Source organism: Phyllostomus hastatus, unplaced genomic scaffold (assembly GCF_019186645.2).
Source record: "Phyllostomus hastatus isolate PE091 unplaced genomic scaffold, TTU_PhHast_1.1 phas_contig_17, whole genome shotgun sequence".
NCBI lineage: Eukaryota > Metazoa > Chordata > Mammalia > Chiroptera > Phyllostomidae > Phyllostomus > Phyllostomus hastatus.
Window position 1 is genome coordinate 854,176 of NW_025333664.1, and position 14,027 is coordinate 868,202.

A 14,027-nucleotide genomic window follows, 5' to 3' on the forward strand; every position below is an offset into this window, starting at 1 on the left:
TTTAAATATTAAAATATATTTATTCACACAACTGTGACTGACAGCAGCAGGAAACAAGTGTCTCACAGAGGTCAGACGCCCTCAGGCAGAATCCACAGGTAAAAACCAGATTCTAGAAATGAGTGTTTATGCAAAATACGGGTCCATAAATACACGCTCCCGCAGCCTGCTCCCACCCCCTGCGGGTCCCGCGGCGAGGATGGAGGTGACGGCAGATCTGAATCCGGAGCCAGCCCCTCGGGGCCCCCCCTTTGTCAGGACAACCCAGGAGGCCGGGGCCCTGCAGCAGACGGGCTCAGAGGTGCCGCCCGGCTGCCAGCACCCACGGGGGGCCCATGTCCGACGCTCCCCACCCAGCCCTGGGCCCACGACGGCCCTGCACGTTTTTACAGCAGCTGGCGGAGCTGGGTCGGGAAGGCACAGACTGATTTCAGAGCTGGGCTGTCCCCGAGTCTCGGGGCTCCCGAGGCCCCTGGTGGGCAACACGGTCGGGCCACGTCCACTGGGAAAGGCCACAGAGTGTGAAAGGGCCGGAGAGGGGGCAGGGGAGACAGGCTCGGTGGCGTGGTGGTGGGGGGGCATACCAGGCCGCCCCTCCCGTCCCCACGGGCACTTCTACGTGACTTGCATTCCTTCTCCTCTCCTCGCCGCCTTCCGGGCTCAGATGCGCGCAGCCCCCCGGCTCCAGCCCCCCCATCCCGAATCTAATGGGAGATTTGTGAGGGCCCCCCCCACCCCCATGCTCAGTGCTGGGTGAGCGGTCGGTGAGGGTCAGCCCTTCTGGGCAGCAGCCAGATGGTGTTTCCAGGCAGCGCCGAGGGCCGGCCCAGGCCCCGGGCGGGCGGGTGGCCGTCAGACGCTGCTTTGGAGCTGGAGGTCCGAGGGGGCGGCCTGGAGGTCCGAGGGGCTGTCGGAGGCCGAGGACTGGCTGGGCAGAGACACTTCCAGGCCGTGGGAGGGCCCCGACGGGGGCCTGTACAGGGCGTACGCAGCGGCGAAGAAGAGGAAGCCCAGAGCCTGGGGGGAAAGGCCCTGCTGGAGCCGTGGAGCTGCCCGCCCGGGGGGCCCGCCCCGCCCAGACCGGCTCCTCTGGGGGTTCCGAGGACGCCTGGCCGCCGCGGCGAGAGGCCCCCAGCGCGGCCAGCCCCCCCATGTGGACACCAACACTCTTAGCCGAGGAACAAAAACGCCATTTGACTAGAAGCAGAGGCAGCGGGGAAGGAGGGGTGCTGAGCACTGTGCCCCCAAAGCTGTGTCCCAGTCCTGCTCCCCGGAACCTGGGACCGGGACCTGTGTTTGGAAACAGGGCCCCACAGGAGCAGTGAAGGAACTTGAGACCAGTGCATGCTGGCCGGGGGTCCCCGGTCCAGGGGCTGGTGTCCGTGCAGGAGGGAGGGGACAGAGGTTCGACACGGAAGCACAGAGGGGACCCTGTGACCATGGAGGCGGAGATGGGGTGATGGGTCTTCCAGCTCCGGGTGGCCGGCAGCCCCCAGAGGTTGGGGGACAGGCCCTGGATGGATCCTCCCTCAGAGCCCCCAGAAGAAACCGGCCCTGCGGCACCTTGACCTTGGATTCTGGCCTCCAGAACTGGCCATCAATTCCTGTCGTTTTAAGCGGCCCGGTGCGGAGGCCTTGGTTATGGTGGCTCAGTAACCGGACCCAGAGCTGGTGAGCCTGGTGCTCCCCACCGAACGGGATGCGGCCCGGAAAACCGGAGCGCGGCGCCCACGCCAGCCTCTGTAGGCACCCGTGCACCCCGGAAACGCAGGTTCCAGCAGAAACGCCCACCGGCTCCCCCTGCAGCCTCTCTGGGGGGATGCCAGGCCTGGGCCACTCCGGAGTCCAGGGACTCAGGGGCACGCCCGCCTGCGCCCCCTGCTGGAACTAGCGGGCGATGCAGGCTGGCTGTGCAGAGGTCACAGGGTCATCGGCCGGGGTTCCAGCCTGCTGCTCCGGGCGGGAGGGGGGAGGGGACCACAGGACACACACACAGAAGAACACCGGGGGCCAGCTCCCTGGGAAGGAGGCCGTGTCTCTTTAAACCCAGCCCGGCGCTCCTCTGCGGCGCCCCAGATCCCCGGTCACACGCGGCTATTTTTACGCTAATCCGCAGCAAGCTAACCCAGGGTCAGCCCGGGTCCTTCCGGACCAGCCTCCCGCCCGTGGACACGCTCTCCCTGCCGGGCCCTAGGGGTCCCTCTTATTTGCGAAGTCCTGTGCCTTCTCCTCGGTGGGGGGAGACTCAAAACGCCCAGTCGGCGGCGGGGGGGGGGGCAGGAAGGCCCCCACCGTCCCGTTGGCACGAGCCCAACACGCCCAGCGGCCTGGACGTGCCGGGGCTGCGGGTTCTCCCTCCAAAGCCTCAGCCGCCCCCAGCCGCAGGCTCTACGCCCCAGGCCCGGGAAGGCAGGGGCGGGGCTGCGAGCCGGGAGGGGAGGGGCCTGTCCCGGGAGGGAGGGGCCTATCCCGGCCGCTGCACCGCCGCACCGCCAGGGTCCAGGGGACAGCTCTAGGCGGGGGAGGGGCGCTTCTGCACGCGGGCTGCAGCGGTGAGGCCTTCGGCCGCGGGCTCGTCCCGGTGGAGGGCCCGGGCCCCGCCCCCCCCCCGCGGCCCCCCGCCCCCCGCGGCAGACGCGGCCCAGGCTCACCTTGTACGCCAGCCCGGCGATGAGCATGTAGCGGCTCATGGCGGCGTTCTGGTAGAGGAAGCAGGAGCCCTGCCGGCCGCAGGGGCTCTGCCACAGCAGGCAGGCCTTGTCGATCACCCAGCCGAAGGCGATGGGCCCCGGGATGCTCCCTGCGGCGGCGGCGGGAGAGGCGCTCAGAGCCCCGCGCGCCCGGGCTCCGGACAGGGGGCCGCCGCCACCGGGGCTGGGGGGGGGGTGCGGCGGGGACCTAAATGTTCCCGCCACATCGGGGGGACACGGCATCCGGCCGGGACAGCCCCGTGGCCTCTGACCCCGGGGAGCCCCTGGGTTCGCGGGGCAGAGGGTGACCGCGGGTCCCCCTAGTGGGCCGTTCGGGAATGGCACCCTTCCCGGGCGCAAGCACGCCGGCTGGGCGGGGGCGCGTACCTAGAGTTCTAACCACGATCCACTGGATTCCCAGCGCAAAGGACCCCTGCTGGTCACGGACGCACCTGCGGGGGGACCGCCGCGTCACGTCCAGGGAGGCGGCCGAGCCCGGGCCGCGCCCCAGGCTGCCCCGCCGCGTCCCCCCCGCTGGACGGCGCCTCACAGAGGCGCGGTTCTCTCTGCCGCGGGGGAAGGCGGCGGATGGGGCCCCGGCTCACCGGAGCGTGGCGGTCAGCGCGGGGATGCTGCTGAGGAAGGTGAAGATGATGACCACGAACATGAGGACCAGCAGCAGGGGCTTGCTGCGGCAGGCGGAGGCGCACTTCCCCGCGGTGGCGTGCCCGGGGCCGGAGGGCAGGTTCTGAAGGGCACACCCACAGTGCCAGTACACCTGCGGGTCGCGAGGACAGCGCCGGTTACGGGAGGCAGGGACGGGGCCCCGGGGGCCCCAGTGCGGGCAGACACAGTGCAGGTGGTGGCCCCACTCACCTTCTGGCCGCCGGGGCCGGCCGGGGTCTCCTCCTGGCACCCCGCATGGCACGGGGAGTAGTACGTGAGCCCGTCGGAGCCGCACACGGGGCTGTAGTGCTCGGGCCGGCAGCTGCAGTTGGCGTTGCAGGCGGCCGCCAGCTCCAGGTGGCCCGCGGGTGCGGCGCTGCCGGTGGGAGAAGCGTGCGGTGGGGCGGAGGCCGGGCCAGGCGGGGTGCCCCGCGGACACAGGGGCGCCCCGTGTCGCCCCCACAGCCCTCGCCGGTGGGTTGACTACCCGCTGGGATTGCCCCGCCCCCAGAGATCATCGCGGCAAAGCAAACCCAGCCCCGGACCCCACCGTGCGCCACACACGTCTCCGCAGGCGTGTTTTTTGTGTGGGCAGCGGGTCCCCGTGCGTCGACATGCCGGGGCCTGGAGTGTCAGGTACGGAGCCCCCCGGACACCGTCCTGCTGCAGCCGGGCCGGCAGCCGCCACGTGGTCTGAGTCCTTCTCGCACAGCGGGCGCCCGGTGTGCCCTGCTCTGCGCCCTCCCGCCCACGCTGCTGCCTCTGGGGGGGGCCCAGGGCCCGCGCCCCCTCCCTCCAGCGGTGGCAGAGCCGTCTGTGCAGCGACGGCCGCAGCTCAGCCGGCCCTCTCCCCGCCCATGGGACCCCGCAGGCACACTGTGGCCCTCCCTACCTGCCGTTGTAGTGGGCCGTCACGCCGGCCACCGGCACGTTGGGGCAGTGCGCGAAGAAGACCAAGGTGGCCAGCAGGCTGGTCAGGGTGCAGGCCAGACAGAACCTGATGACGCTGGAGCCGCGCAGCCTCAGCCTGTTCACGAAGAAGCCGCCCAGGAAGGTGCCGCCGCCGCCCGCCGGCACCACCAGGTACCCTGCGGGAGAGGGTGGGGCTCAGCCAGGGGCTCCGTGGGGGCCTGGGGTGGGCCCCGAGCCCTCTGCGTCCTCTTATCCCCCTTCACGGACGGGGAAACCGAGGCGCAGAGCCATCCCCGTCCGGCAGCGCTGGGCTCACAGGGGTCCAGGCCCTGCCCGGAGCTCACCGCCGCGCTGCCTCTGGGGAGCAGCGAGTCCCCCCCTTGCCCAGGCCCCGCACACGGTCACCGCCCGTCCACCTGTGGGGGCGGGTCTGGAGCCACGGCCGTGGCCTCTCCGAGTGAAGGTGAGAGGGGCTGGCATCCTGGGCTCCCAGGATGAGAGTCAGGCTCCAAGGGGTGGGGGGACCCATCCATCTCCCCAGCACTGGTCAGAGCCCCCTCGGGGGCTGGGAGCAGGGCCCAGAGGACACGGCTGTCCCAGGACGGGGCGAGGACTGCTGTGGGACCGGAGGCAGTTGTTGTGGGTGGGGTCTGGGTGGGGGAGCCGCTGAGAGGCTGGGCAAGGAGAGGAGTGCGGGCGTTCGAGAAAGGGGGTGGCCCCTAATTGATGGGCCCCCTGTGAAGGAATGGAAGCCTGAGGGGCGCTGCCTGGAGGCCCCCACTGCGCCCACGTGGCAGCCACGCATGCTGGGGCGGCCCCCCCTCCCCGGCCAGGCACGTTCTCAGCGGGCCGAGGCTGCCCTGCAGCCAGAGCCGCCCAAGGAGGGGCCTCAGGAGGGTCCCCCCTCTCCTGGGCGCCTGCAGCCCGGCAGGTCCTCTGAGAGCCAGGACCCTAGGTGGGGCAGGAGGTGCCAGGCCAGTTAGCGGCCACCCCGTGCCCCCAGCAGAGTGGGCGCCCTGCGGCCTCGGAGGGACCCATCAGCACACCGGGCAGGCGGCGGTCCGCACACCCAGCCCCCTCAGGAGGGGCGGTCTGCTCCGGTCAGACCCGGGAGCAGCGTGGCCCGGCCCTGGCTCTCGGCCTCCCCCTGTTTGGGCAGGGCCGCCTGGGGGTGGGGGGGCAGCACGCCGGGGCCTTCCGGAACTCGCTCTCAAAGACCCCTCGCTCCTCGGAAGGCCCCTGAGCGGTAGGGGGCTCTCTCACCGAACAAGGTGGCGGCCTCAGAGGAGCTCAGGCTGAACTGGGACTCGAGGAACTTGGGGCCAAAGGTGGACATGCTGGCGACGAGCGTGGCCTCGGTGGCGCCGGCCAGGCAGAGCAGGACGAACGTGGGGTTCTTCAGGAGGAGCCACACGGAGCTGCCGGCGGGGGGGAGAGGGGAGAGAGGAGACGGGGCGTCAGAGCCAGCCAGAGCCAGGGCGTGCCGACCCCGCGGTCCCTGCGCCCCATCTCCTCAGGGGACAGAGCGGGCCGCCAGGGCATGGGCAGGCACCCCAGATTTGCTCCACAGGGACGGGGGCTGGGGGGAGGCTCAGAGCCCTGCGCGGCCTCGGAGGGAAGGGTTTCAGGAGTGTCGGCCGTGGGCCGTGGGCCTGGAGGAGCTGACGTCACGTCCTGAAGCTTCACTGGGGAGGCGTCCCCAGAGTCGCAGGTTTGGGGACCTGCTGCCAGGCCACAGCCCGTCCGAGGGACGGGCACGCGCGCTCCGGGAGGGCCAGCCCCTGGGGGAGGAGCGGCCCTCTGAGATGGGGGCGGTGTTGGGCAAGGCACCAGCAAGGGGGACGGAGCTCAGGACAGCAAACCGGGAGTCCCGGCCCCGGGGGTCTGGGGGCAAAGGGCCCGGCCCACGTGGGCAGCAGCCCGTGCACAGACAGATCCACTGGGCAGCCGCGGTTCCCAGCCCCCGTGAGCCACAGGCGGCGGGCGCCTGGCCCAGCGTAGAGATGTTGGCTGATGGGGCTGGGACCCTGTGCCCAGGAGCCACGAGGGACGAGGGTCGGGTGGGACGGCCTCTCTTGGGCACCCTGACCACCAAGCAGGCCCTGTGATCGGCGACCGATGGGTGGCTCCGGCTCGGCTCTGCTGAGCTCAGAGTCTCGCTGCGGCCGCCGAGGGGCTCTCGGTGGTGGCTGCAGGCTGACCCACGAGGGGCGGCAGGCGCTGTCCTCCCGGGTGTCCTGCCCCGAGAGCCGCGCCCCCGTGGCCACCCTCACGCCTGCGATGCCCCTGCCGCACAAGTCAGAGCAGCTTGGAACATGGGCTCCCACGGGCTCTTGCTCGCCCTGGGAACAGAGGCCGGCACCCGGTGTCACTCTGAGAAGCCGGACCCCGCAGGGCAGCCGAGAGGGGCCCCGGCGCCCAGACCCTCGGAGCAGGTGGCCGGCAGGGGGGCCGCCTGGTGACGCCCGCCCGACTGTCTTGTCAGACACGAGGGGCTCGCTCGGCTGAGCTTCAGAGCCGCCCTGTCATGGCCTCCAGCCACGGACGGCCCGGAGCTGCCGCCCGGGCGGGCCTCCTCACCGGGCGCAGGAAAGGCCTCCGGTGAGACGCCACTGGAGTGGGCGTGGAGTGGGCGTGGAGTGGGTGTGGAGTGGGCGTGGCCAGCACCCCCACCGCCTTGCCCAGACCCGCCCGCGCGGCTGGGCCGTGGCGGGCAGACTTCCTCGTTTCTCCCCCAGCCTGCGGGGGCCTGGCCGGAAATCTTGTGTGGCGTGTGCTCGGGGAGCTAACCGGCCTTGGCCTTGACCACAGGCACTGGTGGTGGGGCTTGTTTCTCTACCGGCACCCAGTCCAGCTCGCCCTGGTGGGGCACCCTCCTGAGGGGGGGCTCTCCGTGGGGGGGAAGCGCCCACAGGAAGTTGGGCGGGGAAACGACGCCCTGGATGTGGTGGGGACGGTCCACACTCCCGCCTGCTTCCCCGGGGGGCTGCCGCATGCCCGGCTGCCCCCTCCGCCCCCTCCACCCTCCTGTGCCGAAGTCAGGCACGTGGCCCAGCTGGGGGGGCTGCAGGGGTGGGTGGGCGCTCAGTGAGGCCGAGGACTGGAGTGGGGAGAGGCCCCCCCTGGAGGGGAGGCACAGGGCAGCCTGCAGCCCCCAGGGCTCTGTGTGCGGACCGGGACGAGAGCGAGACCATGGAGAGGGAGGACGGGGGACGAGAGGCAGGTGTGGCCGGGAGGAGGAGGGGTGCTGGGCAGTGGGGACAGCAAAAGGGGGGGAGGGTGCCAGAGGGAGGGGCTGCGGCCACTCCGGGGGACGGTTGGAGGGTCAGAGCCGCGTCCCTGGGCACAAGGTCATGGTAGGGACTCAGGAGCCGTGCACTCCCCACGGGGCCCCAGAGGGCCACTCGGACACTGCTAGTTTGGGGGCCCAGCCCAGCCTGCGGGGGGCCCCCAAAGGGTCTTCGAGGCGCACGGCACATGCGCGGAGGGCGGCTGCCCCCGGCTCCTTACAGAGGCAGGTCTCGGAGGGTCTTCCCGAAGTCGGGGCTGCTGGCCGCCTCGTCGCCGCCGCCCTTCAGCTGCTGCGTCTCAGAGGCCCTCACGACCACGTAGCTCTGGGAGCCTGCGCGGACAGGGACCTGGGTGAGGGCAGGGGCCAGGGGCCCCCCATGGGACAGAAGGCGTGAGGATGCACCCCGGGGACGAGGGTGGGACAGAGCTGGTGGCACGAGCTGGGGCCAGAAGGAAAAGAAGGTGCTCCCATCCCCCACGGAACCCCTGGCCTTGTGGGGGGCGGGGCGCACCACTGGCCGGCTGCACCCCGCCGGGGGGGGGCGGCGCAGACCCACCAGACACCTGGACCCTCCCGCGCCGCTCAGCAGACCGGGGAGGGGGCGGCCGGCACACCTGGGAGGGCACCCACCTGGCAGCTGCCGCGGGTAGGCCAGGATGGGGACCGCGACCAGGAAGGCGGCGGCCCCGGCGCCCAGGAAGCCCACCCACCAGGCGCCGACCCACAGCGGGCTCTCGGGGGTCAGCTCGGTCCTGCGGGAAGAGACGGTGGGGTCAGCGTCCCGGGCCCTCGGGCTGGGCGCCCCCCGGCTGCCGGCCCGCGCGGGCCAGGGGGAGGGCGTAGCCAGGGAGGGGCGCGGCCCCACCTACCTCCTGCACCGCCCCGAATGCGCACAGCGACACCCCACTTAGGCACCCCGAGGCCACAGGTGGCGCTCGCACCAGGGCAGGGCACTAGACACCTCGGCGGGAGGCGCGCCATCTGCAGAGAGAGTCGGAGGGGTAGCCCACCGCGCCCGCCCCGGGCCTCAGGAGGCGCTGGGCCACCACTACCCGGACGGCGACGCCCGGAGGGCGGGGCCACCTGCAGAGCCCGCGAGGCTGGGGTGGGGAGGCTCGCCTCCTTCCTCTGCCCCCACTCACCTCTCTCTGTCTCTCCGTCCCTCTGTGCCTGCCTGTCCCACCTTGGCCCTGTCTCTCTCTCCTGCTCAGACGTACACGAGCTAGCATCACGAGCAAAGCACGCAGGGAAATGCAGGGAAACAGGAGGAACGCACGCTGACGTGACCAGAGAACCGGAGACACGGCTCTGGCCTCTGCCCCGGTCCCTGGCACAGAGCTCCCTAGCTCTTTGCAGGTCCTGGGGGACCGTGGCGTCTCATGTTCGAGTGCAGCCGGCCCCTCCCGGCAGGTGCCTCGGGGCCTCGGAGGGGCTGGGTGCCTGAAAGACCCGCCGTGAGGCCGGCGCGCCGGGACTGGCGGCCGCTCGCCTGACCCCCGGGGAGGCAGCCGACCGCACCTACGCAGTGAGGCCTCCAGGAAGCCCTGGCAGGAGGGCGTCCCGGGGTTCCCGGGTCGGGGGGACGTGGCGGAGGGGGCCCTGGCCCTGCCCAGCCAGCGCGCTGCGCTCTCTGCCACCTGCACTGTTCCCGGCGTGAGCGCCGGGCGGTGGAGGGAGGACCCAGCCTCCCCGAGGTCTGGGAGGCTCCGCGCACGTCACGGGGCGGAGGAGGAGGTCGTGGGGGTCCCTGCGCTGTGCCCGAGGGGCACGGAACTCGTGGGTGACCCGGCATCCTTACTGGGGGGCAGCCTGGGGGCACCGAGCCGCTAAGCCAGCGGGGGAACTCGGTGTCAGGGCTCAGCTGGCGTCTGGGGAACGGCTCGGCGTGGGAACACCCACAGACAACGGTCTCGCCGGCAGCCGGAAAACCCCCTCTCAGTTCTGCAAAGGGCCTCGGGGTGCTCTGGCCGCACGTGGCTCCCCCCGCCGCTCCCCCACCTGCTCTCCAAGCCACCCCAGACCCGCAGGTACACAGGGCTGCCCCCCCCGACCCGCACACCTGCCCCGTGGGCACCGTGTCCTGCTGTGTGGACAGCGTGGCGACGTCTGTCTGTGCTGGCGCAGGGAGCCGGGCCACTCACCGTCGGCCGATTTCCGTGTAGACGTTCAGCAGGGCGCCTCCGATCAGGTAGCCGGCCGCGGGGCCGAGGATGGCCGCCGTGTAGAAGATGGCTGTGCGGGGAGCGGGCCGTTGGGTGCTGCCACGCCCGCCCCCCGCGGCTCGCGGGAAGCGGCGCCCGGAGTCCCGTCCCGCGGGCCCGTCTGGGAGAAGGAGCCCCCCACACCGGCCTTCTGCACCCGACTGGCCCCCCACCCGCCCGGGGTCGGGTCCCTTTAAATCAGGGTTTCCGTCTCTGAAGCCCCGGCCGGGGCCAACTCTCTGAAGGGATTTAAAAATGTTTCTCTCGCAGCCAAAAAGCAGGCGCCCTCGGGGCTCCTCCCCCGTCACCTAGGAGCCCCCGGGGCCACGGGAAAATGCCACACATCGCCACGTCGCCGCCTCGCGGCCCGTCCCCCCGCGCGCCGGCCGGCCGCACTCACCGATGTAGACGGGCGCGTAGCTGGACTTAACGTTCTCGTCCAGGTAGGTGACGCCCAGCGTGTACAGCGGCGTGGCACCCACACCATGCAGGAACTGGCCCAGCACGAAGACCAGCTGGTAGCCGGACGGGCCTGCGGCCCGGCCCCCACACGCCGGGCCGCTGCGGTTGGCTGGGCAGGTGCCGAGGCCCGGGTCCCCCTCGGCCGCGTGGGGGCCAGCGGCGAAGTGGGGCAGCGCGAACACCAGCGAGCCCAGGCCCATGAGCAGCACGCCCCAGCCCAGCCAGCGTGGCTTGTGCCCACTGCCGCCGAAGTAGCCGACGAAGGCCAGGCAGAGGCAGGAGGCCAGGTCGTAGGAGCTGGCCACCAGGCCGCTCTGGTAGCTGTGCAGGTCGAAGCGGCGCTCGATGGAGGTGATGACGGTGTTGACGAAGCCGTTGACGGTCATGCCCTGCAGGAAGGAGGCCGCGCACAGGAACAGCAGGAAGACCCTCGGCGTGTTGAGGGCCTGCAGGCACGCGGGGGCAAAGTGCCGCCAGCCGCACTCCGAGCTCTGCGGCCCCACCGACGCGTACCGCGCGGCGCGGGCCACCTGGCCGCCGGGCTTCTGGGCCGTGGGCTGGCACAGGGGCTGGACGGAGGAGTCCTGGGGGCCATGGGAGGCCGGATGCAGGGCACCCAGGCTCAGGGGCGAGCCCAGGGACGCCTGCCGGCTGGGGGGGGTGCTGTCGCCCCCGTCGTCCAGGGCCGCAGGGGCGCCGGGGAAGACCAGCTGCGGCAAGGAGGCGAAGGGCTTGTCCCCCATCGCGTGCTGCGGCATCTCTGTCCAGGCGGCGGCAGCGGCGGCTGTCCTCCAGGGGCCGGTCGGTTCTGCGAGAAGAATTTCCGGTGAGGAGACTGGCGTCCACCCCCAGACACACTGACATTTCGGGGAGAACAGGCCCGCACACCCTGTCCCCCGGGCCGGCTGAGGGCCCTACCTGTGCCCAGTCCGGCGGGTGACCCCCGCTCCGGACCAGCCGCCTCCCTGAATCCAGGGCCCCACCTGGACCCACACACTCAGGGCTGCGGCCTGTCCCTGGCCACAGCTGGGCTGGTGGTCCGGGGGTGGGCATGTGCCCGGGCCCCGGTCGTGGGGCAGCCCCGCCCTGCTGAGCTGAGTTCCAGCCCTTGCAGCCCCTGGTGCCCAAGAGACCCTCCCCCGCCCAGTGTCCAGCCCAGCCTTCCTTCTGAACAACCCCAGGCCCTGCCAGCGCTCTGCGACCTTCCGAGCAAACAAGAAGTCCGTCTCGGTCCAGACTCTGGGGTGGGGGAAGTGAGCAAGGGGACAGGGCCAAGCACAGACCCCCAACCCCTGGGAGTGTGGCCGCTGAGGGGTCGGACGGCAGGAACCCTGGCAGACAGACCGGGAGCCACCCAGGGGACCTACCCTGGTCCCTGGAGGCAGCTTTGCATTTGGGGAGACCAAGCAGCACCCATCTCCCTGTGACCCCTCCTGTGGCAGCACGGGGACCCCGGCACCCCGTGGAGTGAGCCTCAGAGCCAGGGGTCCCCGTCTGCCCACCACAGCCCTGTCCTGCTCCCGGGCCGCCTGCAGGGCCGCGTCCCTGAGGCAGTGGGCAAGGGGCCACCGCCCTGCTCCTCCGAGCGACTGGAAGGGCGCACCCGCCCGCTCAGCTAATGATTCTAGCCGCCCACCCCCTTCTGCAGGGCCGGCCGGGTGGGGGGGATGCCGCCAGGCCCCCTTCCCCTCCCGGTGACATCACACCTTCCCAGACTCCCTGGGGGCATCCCCTGCGCACGCCCGGCCACGCCCACCGTGCAGGTAAGGGAAGTGGGCCGCAAGGTGCCCGGGGCCACAAACGGCACCTGTCCACGCCACCTGGCTGCACGGGCCACGCCCACGCGTCACCGCTGTCCTCTGACCCAGTGGCAGTTAGTTACACGCCGGCCGGCTGTTTGCTTTGGAGACCGCCGCCGCCCGGCTATCGGCGGCCGATCTCAGGGCCGTGGGCGGGCAGCAGCGGTTCCACTGCCGACGCTCCCCGGGGCTGTTCTGCCGCCCGGTGCGGGCTCGTGCGCCCGGCTCGGTCACGAGGGAGCTGGGCCGGAGGGGGCAGCCAGAGCTTCCTGCCGGACAGAGGGAGGCCCCCGCGCACAGCTGCCCCGGTTGGTGGCTGCCCGGGTGACCCCCGGCCCACCCGCGGGAGGCAGTGGGCAGCCTGGAGGGTGACCAGCTGGGGCCCTCGGACGGGACGGCCTCCCCACCCGGCAGCCCGGCAGCTCCGGTGGCCGGAGGCACAGAAACACAGAGGAAGGCGGAACAGGCGGGACGCCGCCCGAAACCCCTGGCTCGGACCCGCCCTGTGTCTTTGGTCACGATGTGTAAACACACACACGTGCACACATGTACACATGTACCCACAACTCGCACACACGCACACACAGCCGCCTGCACGCCCGCACAGGCAAACCACGGGGTCCTGGGCCTCCACCCAGGGCTGGAGCGGATCCCCAAGAGATGGGTGGGGCTTGCAGTGGCCACCCAGAGCCCCGTGCCGGGCCGGAGGGTCAGCACCGCAGCCCCGGAATTCCCGCGGACCCAGGCCCGAGGGGCGGCGGCCGAACACCTGCCCGCAGGCCCTGCACGTGGCTCGCTCGGGCCGCAGCAGGGCCAGGCCTTCCCCGGGCCGCCGGCTTCGGTCGTGAGGGGTGGCCCCGAAGAAACAGGGAGAGAGCTCCCTCTCTGGAAACGAACCGGCCAACACCCCAGGGCCCGCACGGCGGGTGGTGGGTGGTCCCCGCAGCCCCGAGGCCAAGTTCTGCCCGATCGAGAGCCGTGGGCCTCTGACCCAGACAGACGACGGCCAACCCAGGGCCCTGCACCGCGCACGCGTGTGTGACTCGTCCACGGAAACTCTCGTGCGAGAGGGCGGCCGGCGCCCCACCGCCAGCCGCACGCCCCGAGGCCTCCCTCAGGGCCCCGGGACCCGGTTCAGGGTCCGAGGCCACAGCCACCGAGGACGGGGGGGCCCTCCGGCCTCATCTGGGACCCACTCCCCCTCGGCCGGGCGAGCGCGGTGACAGTGCCTGTCAGCGCTGCGCCGGGCTCCTGTCCCACCGACGGGTGGCGGGCTCCCTTCTCAGGGGGCTGGGGCCCTGTCGGCGCGTCTGGGCCGGAAGGGGCAGCCGGGTGCCCCCGTGACGGCGGTGCGGAGCTGCAGGGTGGCTGGAACACGGCCGTGCGTGAGCCGCGGCGTCTGGAGTCCACCAGCAGTGGCCGGACCCTGAGCACACCCAGGGCGGTGCGACGCCCGATGCTCACGGCCCCGCGGTCGGTCCCGTGTCCCTGGGAGCCTCCGAGGAGACCCCCTGGTTTGGAGGAGACGCCCCACGGCTGGCTGAGCCCCAGGACCAGAGACGGGGTCTCCCTCCCGGCCCTCCAGCTACAGGACCCCAGAGCCGGGCGTCCGCCTGGCACTCCCAGCCCCACGCACACCACCCCCCAAGCCACGGGCTCAGGTGCAGCTGCACAGTGGGTCCCCCTGGGGGCAGGGGGCCGTCCTTGGCCAGGTGGGCAGCGGGAGACTCCCGGCCGAGGGCAGCGAGTGGGGAGGGGGCCGCACCCCACCCGCCGAGAGGAAATCCAGGCCCCGAGGCTGCTCTGGGATGAGTCAGTGGCCCAGGGGGTGGCTCGCCGTGGCTGGTCCTCGAGAACCGGGACCCCAGCTCCCACAAAGGGCCGAGGCGCTCGGGATGCCCCCACTGGTCTTGCTCCTGTTATTCCCTCCGGGGCCTCTGGGGGTCCCCGCAGGCAGGCGCCTCACGTCCTGGGTGGAGGTTCACAAAAATCGGGGCAGGCGGGA

General features: G+C 71.9%; 1 protein-coding gene across 2 annotated transcripts in view; it reads right to left on the bottom strand.

Annotated features, from left to right (window-relative positions):
• Positions 1-14,027, bottom strand: part of SLCO4A1 (solute carrier organic anion transporter family member 4A1) — an 18,201-nt gene continuing 4,174 nt past the window's right edge. Inside the window, exons 2-12 of one of the 2 annotated variants that reach the window (XM_045833432.1) lie at positions 10,162-11,031; positions 9,702-9,792; positions 8,191-8,312; positions 7,779-7,890; positions 5,532-5,686; positions 4,249-4,444; positions 3,567-3,732; positions 3,296-3,468; positions 3,078-3,142; positions 2,652-2,800; positions 1-1,017 (exon numbers count right to left, since the gene is read on the bottom strand). In XM_045833432.1, coding sequence (XP_045689388.1) covers positions 853-1,017; positions 2,652-2,800; positions 3,078-3,142; positions 3,296-3,468; positions 3,567-3,732; positions 4,249-4,444; positions 5,532-5,686; positions 7,779-7,890; positions 8,191-8,312; positions 9,702-9,792; positions 10,162-10,981 — 2,214 coding nt within the window. In that variant the 5' untranslated portion in view covers positions 10,982-11,031 and the 3' untranslated portion in view covers positions 1-852. Of the gene's footprint in view, positions 2,019-2,651; positions 2,801-3,077; positions 3,143-3,295; positions 3,469-3,566; positions 3,733-4,248; positions 4,445-5,531; positions 5,687-7,778; positions 7,891-8,190; positions 8,313-9,701; positions 9,793-10,161; positions 11,032-14,027 lie in introns of both variants that reach the window. The other variant, XM_045833433.1, reaches the window with a different exon arrangement.